General features: G+C 45.9%; 1 protein-coding gene across 10 annotated transcripts in view; it reads right to left on the minus strand.

Annotated features, from left to right (window-relative positions):
- Positions 1-5,968, minus strand: part of CACNA1D (calcium voltage-gated channel subunit alpha1 D) — a 336,560-nt gene extending 330,592 nt beyond the window's left edge. For 6 of the 10 annotated variants that reach the window (XM_048857866.2, XM_075130345.1, XM_075130342.1 and 3 more), the window contains exons 1-2: positions 5,658-5,967; positions 3,098-3,416 (exon numbers count right to left, since the gene is read on the minus strand). In XM_048857866.2, the coding sequence (XP_048713823.1) occupies positions 3,098-3,416; positions 5,658-5,715 (377 nt within the window). In that variant the 5' untranslated portion in view covers positions 5,716-5,967. Of the gene's footprint in view, positions 1-3,097; positions 3,417-4,992; positions 5,100-5,657 lie in introns of those variants that run through there. The other 4 variants (XM_048857868.2, XM_048857867.2, XM_075130346.1 and 1 more) reach the window with 2 other exon arrangements.
- Positions 5,969-6,860: the final 892 nt, after the last annotated feature.

The following is a 6,860-nucleotide window of genomic DNA, read 5'->3' on the forward strand; positions in this document are numbered from 1 at the left end:
TTTCTATATCTTGCACTCACATTTTATTTTTAAAATAAGTCTGATTTTTTCACTACAATCTTTTGAGTGATGACTGACAACCAATTCCTCCTCAGCATCAATTATATCACCATACCCTATTGTTTTCGATCACAATGACATTGAAATGCCCTCTTTTCTTTTATGACAAGGAGCACAGCTACATTCCTTCTGCCACACAGTATTTTATGTTAAATTCTGAGACGTAAATCTCATCACACAATATTAAATGAATAAGTTGGCCATTGGATTATATAGTATACTTACAAATCTATGCACACACACCTCCAATTAACCTTAATGGAAATTACATGTGTGTATCAAAGGAAGAATAAACCACACAGAGTGAAGATTGTAGTAGGGGACAAGGAAGGTCCCAGTGAAACAGAACTTCAGCAGTTTTGCAGCGTGAGGGCTGGAAAGCTGCAGCGTGAGTATGCAGGAAGGTTCTGCACCTGTCTCAGGTCTGTAACTGCTGCCTTCTGTATCAGGTCTGCCAGAGTCAGGGCTTGGAGATAAGGGTTTAGATAAGCAGAGCCAGGAATAGGGACATGGTCACTTGCTCTAGAATTTACATAGACCAAGTGGCTATAAACTACCATGTAGAGGATATGCAGGAATTGCAGCCACTATCCTTGTCCAAGGGCTGAAATAGCAATAACAGGTAGCCAATTCCATTCCCACTGGGAACATGATTCCTCTTCCCCCAGAAATAAAAAAGCTTTTGAAGTTCATCCACACACAGCTCATTTACCCTGCCTGGGAACTGAATTTGGGAAGAGATGCAGGATATTTCACTTATATTTATTTAGAGACATATACTATCCTCAATTCCATGCACAACTCTCATTGATTTCTATCTATGGGTATTTTGTATGTGCATCAAAGGCACTATACTGAAAATGGTCTTAATTGCCTTGGAGGCATAATCTCAGCGGATGATATTCAATGCTATGGAGAGAGCCAGCACAAGGACTAGGCATACCTTAAAACCACTTAAGCCCTATTTTGCTGGCTCTCTTCACAGGAGAAAATTAATCCATCCTCAATAACAGACTTTATGTTTGCAACTCCCATTAAGATCAATGGTTGCTCTTTTATGTACAATAGATCTCAACATACAAAGTAGGAACATACATCTATCTAAATCTGCATTTTCCTGCTAGCTGAAATGAGTAGATTATATCAATTTGCATTTTAGTAAATTACAACTTTGTTTTATGATGTAGTGCTACTGGGCCCAAATTCTGCTCTCAGTTATTCTATTCTGAATCCAGAAGTATTTAACAGCCTGAGAGAGACCAACTCTTTGGAGTTTCTCTCACTTTATACCAGTGTAAATGAGAGAAGAATTTGGCCCACTAAATCTAACTTGTAATTAAATTATGTTTAAAAAATAACTCAAAAGAACATCTTTATAAAAGAGAGTAGCACTGGCCATTGCCAAATGCTTTACATTAACAGCTCTCATGCTGGAGGGTCTCTTTGAAGTAACACATTTATTTTGGCATTTAGCAATCTACTTGCTAGCACAGTTATTTGCTGTTAAAGGGAAATTATCTAGGTTGACAGGCCAAAATTTTACATCCCCTTCCCAGGACTCCCACCAAAATGATATTGTCTGTTTCAAAATGTTACTTGAGATTTATGAAAATACATACTATCAACTCTTCAAAAGAAGTTTTTAAATCCCAGCCCAAACCCATCACCACTGAACCAAGAAAAAACAAAACAAAACATATAAGCCATTGGGAATATACGCTAGCAATTCTGCTCTCTCATCTATGACTATATAGGGAACATATCCAAATATGTGTTTTGGCTGTCGATATGTCTTAAAAGTTCAGATGAATCATGTACTGCAGACTACTTGTATGTACTCAGAGTGAATCTGCAGCTTGGCTCCTAATGTCTCCCTACTTCTCCATTCGGTAAGCATTATTTTGAAAGGACTTCTGCAGCAGGCTCACTGGGCCTAGCAGTAATGTAGGAAATTGCCATGTGGAAGATCTAGACTTGACTTCTTGTTCCTTGGGCAAACAGGTTTGGGAGAGCTATAGGGCAATAGCCTGTGGGGAGGAAATACTTCATATTACTCAAGCAGTTATTTATCTGCCAATTAGAAAGAAGCATTGACAGGTTTTGTCCCATCAAGTCTCCCTTCATCAGAATGATAACGGTTGCAACCTGGGGATTTGATGAAGGGATGTGAAGTAAAGGAAAGTGTGTGGAGGGGTGGGGGAGGTGGAATAGGAGATGTTATCTTGATTTCAACAGAGAAGTAAAAATTCCACATGGCAGGTGAGGAAGGAAGGGGCTACCTGGATCACTGGATGCATCAGTCAGCCTGGGGCAAAGTGAATAAGAAATTTATTTAATTTTAAAATATATAAATATGTAACCATATAACTATCTTTTACAAGAGCATGTCCAGAATATTCTCTAGGGAGAAAATTATTTGAGAGTGTTTTTTCCTGGGGCAAAATAGCTGGGGAACATACCACCTGCTACCTTGCTTTTCTCTGTACATTTATGTTTCATATATTTATTTTAATTAGGGAAATGAAATTGCATGTAATGATGACAGATTAAGGGATATAGTCTCATTTTGATGAGCAGGGATTTAAGTATGTAAACACCATTAACATCAATGGGTTACACATGTACATATAAGTGCATCAACATGCGTTATCTCCCCAACAGTTAAAAATGCTTCCACTGCCAGGAAGGCTATTATTTTAATATACAATTTATTAACTGTAAAACAAAACCTGAAACATAAAACATTACAAAACATTGTTTAAACCAGTGACTTTTTTTACCTACACACATATGTATATGAAAATTAATTTCATATTTTTAAAAATGTAGACTGTGAGATTGCTATTTATTACAAATAAAATACTAAATATAACTCCAAATCCAATACCACGTAACTTTACAACAGAAGAATTTAAATACTGTTCTGCTCCTGTTCCAAGGCCTCATTGCTTTTTTGTCCTGTCCTAGACAATCTCTCTGACATATCTGGAATATTGAAAGAACAGATGGTAAAAACAAAATTGCATCAAAAGGATACTTCCATTCTACTAGACTAATGCAGGCTCTTCGTATTGGGTTATTGAGGGATAAACAGAAAAGGGCACGGGGTGGCCGACTGTTAGATGTATTACCCTGTTTTTTGCTCTTGGCATATTGCTGGCGTTTTCTTTGGGACAGAGATCCTACGGGTTGGGCTGTGGTAGTGCTCATAGTTTGGGCAGCCTTGGCTTGTCTAGCAGCATCAATTGCAGCTTGCCAAGACAGAACAGTTTGCTTGGACGGTGCTGAACTGTTTGACTGAATAGTTGGTCCGTCACCAGGGAGAGGAATTCTGGTACTACTTGCATAGTTTGCCTCTGCAGAAGAAAAAAAAAAGTAATTTCGTTTTAGTTTTTTTACATTCAAATATAAACATAGTATTCTAAATAAAAAGGATGGAGCTATTTAAATAACTCCTGATGTTTCCTTTACACACACAGATATATATTAAATAGGCTCCTTCCACCATAAGAAAGATACAGGAATCGGTAGTATAAATGTCAGTTAAATAGGACTGTCAAGATATGTGCTGACACCGAAACACTGTTCATCTTGACTCCTCCACTTGAAGCACTGTATTGGAGTTTTCCAAATTGGATGACAGCTTGCACATCATCATATTTATATCTAACAAATCCTATCTTTTGTGTGTGTGTGTGTGACTGAGTTTGTTAAAACAGCACAGTATTCACTATTCCCCCCCCCTCCTCATTTTGGGCAAAACAAAGTCTAATAGTTCAGAATATTGTGAATTATTTATCAAATTAGAAATATTCTTGTCAATAAGTTAAATCCTTCACCTTTCTGCATTCTTAAAAAAGGAAACTTCCCTGGACACTTCCCTCCAATTAAAATTCAATAGCCTTTGATGATAAACACTTCCAAAAACATCAGTATGCCCCATATTGTAAACTGCCATACTGAAAAACCTCCAAAACCTTTTAAGGGGAAAATAAACTATAAATTCAAAATAATAAACCATTGAAATAATCTCATCTAGGTGGTCAACAAAGAAGGCAAAACAGCCCTACAGAGCAGGGATATTTGTCTTGCAAGCTTCCCAGCTGAAGCAGCAGAGTCTAGTACCAATGGCACCTGTAAGAAGGCCCCAGTAAACTCAAAACTTGAAGATATCTGAGGGGGGAAAAGATGGAGGGTTAGCACAGGATATGTGCTGGAAATTAGGGGAGAGAATGACACTCAGGCAGATCTGCCAGGGCAGGAGATGGAAATATTATCCCCTGATCGTTCACCTGAGGTAAAACAGATATAAGTTCCATTTGCAAAACCAACACCACCCCCTACCCACCCACCCACGCAACCTCAACGAGGCAGTAAAAAACCTGCCCTGTGAGCGTGTGGGTACGATGGAGACGCGGATAGAACCGGGCCTCAGCTGCTGCTGCTTCTCTCCTTGCCCAACTTTGTGTGTGTGTGTGTGTGTGTGTGTGTGTGTAGGGGGAGGAGAAGGGGTAATATTAAAATGGCTCCCTAGGCTGGCAGCTGGGAAGAGGTCACTCCTGGATCTAGCCTACAATATCTCCTGCTGCCCACGTGGATCTCCCACAGAGATGTGACACTCCGCACATCAACAGCTGGGTCCATTGCTAGGTTACACGAGAGAGAGAGAGAGAGAGCGCCTGCTGCCTCAGGTCACAGTTTGACACTGGCAGTTTCACCTGACTCATTTTCCAAATAATTCTTTCGTTTTCCAACGGCCCCACATGCTCCCCCCGCCTCCCTTTCTGGGATGCCATGCGACGGGACTCGGCACAGAGCAGCCACCCTCCATCTGCCTTGAAATCAAGCTTTGACAATGAAACAAAGCCCGAGCGTCAGGGTTCCCCGGGGGAGCTCCTGCCCTCCAGCACGGCCACACAAGCCCAAACTTACTGTTAATTTCAGGAGGGGCGAATCATTTCAACCCAGCCCGGGGGGCAGCCGCAGCGCCTGAGCCTGTCGGCAAGGGAGATGAGCACACACGAGCCCCATGTGTCGTCTCTCTCCGTGCGCTGCCGGCAGCGGCGCCTGGGGGGGGGGGGCTGAACGCATCGCACCGAAAGCCCGCCCGGTAACAACCCCTCACCTGCCCCTGCCCACGCACCAAAGACACCCGCCCCCCAGCCAGCCCTGGGAAGCTGCATTTCCAGCCAGGTCTGTCCACACGCGGAGAGCGACACACACACACACGCCTCTCGCTCGCAGCCCCACCAGCTGATTGTAATGGCCTCAGGGCAAAAGAGAAGCGTGTACACATTAATTAAACCCGCTCCCATGTTGGTCACACACCGAGGGCAGCATCCCTACCCCTCTTCCTTGTCTTTTGTCCCCGTGCCCTTCCTAAATCCCTGCTATCCCCTTCCGTCTATATCTATCTTTAGCCCTGTTCCCAGCCTTAATCCCCCACTCGCATCCCTTCTCCCTCCCAAAGCCCCCTGGGGCCCTAACCTTCCCCATGCCCTACACCGCCCCACCCCCTAATCCCCCCCTCCCACAGCCCGCAGTCACCCCCTCACCGGGGCATGCTGCTGCCCTGGCCGGCTGCACCGGGCTCTTACCTTCTGGGTGCTGCTGCTCCTGCTCCTGCTGCTGGTGGTGGTGGGGGTGGTGGTGCATTATTATCACTTTCTGCCCGGTGTAAACGGAATAAAAGCAGAGACGCTCCCACCCCACCCCCACGCCAGGCGTGTGCTGCCCCCTGCGCCCCCCACTATCCGACCCCCATGGCAGCGACTAATGAGAGGCGAGGGGCTGCTCCTCTGCTGCTGCCGCTGCCGCTGCTGCCAAATCCCTTGGAGTTGGGGCCAACATGACACTCACATCCGGGTGACACGGGATCTCTCCATCCCTAGCAACCCGGCGGCGGCTCGGCCCCGCTGCTGCGCTCCCCCGCCGCCGCCACAGGGTTAACTCCCTCGCTGCCGCCGCCCCGCAGCCTCCGCAAATGGAACCCCCCGCCAGCCTCGTTAACCCTTCGCTGCCCGGCTCGGTGCAGCACCGCCGGTGTGTGTGTGGGGGGGGAGCTTACTGCAGCCCCTCGTGTCCCTGCTATTTACTAGCCACAGCCTCTCACTTCCCTCACATACCGGAGACCTGCCCTCCACCCCTCCAACCATACCCCAGGCCTGCCCCACACACTCCCTCCCTCAGCTAAACCTGGGGCCCTGCCCCACACATTCACACCAACCATTCCCTGGCCCTGCCCCACACACTCACTCCCTCAGCTAAACTCACACCCTGCCCCACACATTCACACCCCCAGCCATTCCCTGGCCCTGCCCCACACACTCACTCCTTCAGCTAAACTCATACCCTGCCCCACACATTCACACACACCCCAGCCTTACCCTGGCCCTGCCACACCCCACCCTCTAGCCGTACCCAGGTCCTGCCCCACACATTCAGCCCCTCGGCCCTACCCAGGCCCTGCCTCCCACACTCATCCCCACCTCCTATGACCCATACCCACGACTTGCCCCAGCTACAGGCTATGCAAATCAACCCTTCACCCTCATCCACTTCTCCCGCTGTCCCTGCCTAGCTTCACTTAATCATCCTCTCTCCTCTCCCCATCTCTTTACCATACCCATGACCTGCCCCAGCCAGAGAAGCAGGCACTACTCATCCCCTTTCCTATCCCTAGCAACCAATCTGGTTCTACTGTTTTAGCATCAGCCACTCATACCCATTACTGGAACTCTCTCTTTCCCTGTTCACAGTCATAGTTATATCTACAGCTCCTTCTCTTATTCCCCATCCCT

Source organism: Caretta caretta, chromosome 7 (assembly GCF_965140235.1).
Source record: "Caretta caretta isolate rCarCar2 chromosome 7, rCarCar1.hap1, whole genome shotgun sequence".
In the NCBI taxonomy this organism is placed as follows: Eukaryota; Metazoa; Chordata; order Testudines; family Cheloniidae; genus Caretta; species Caretta caretta.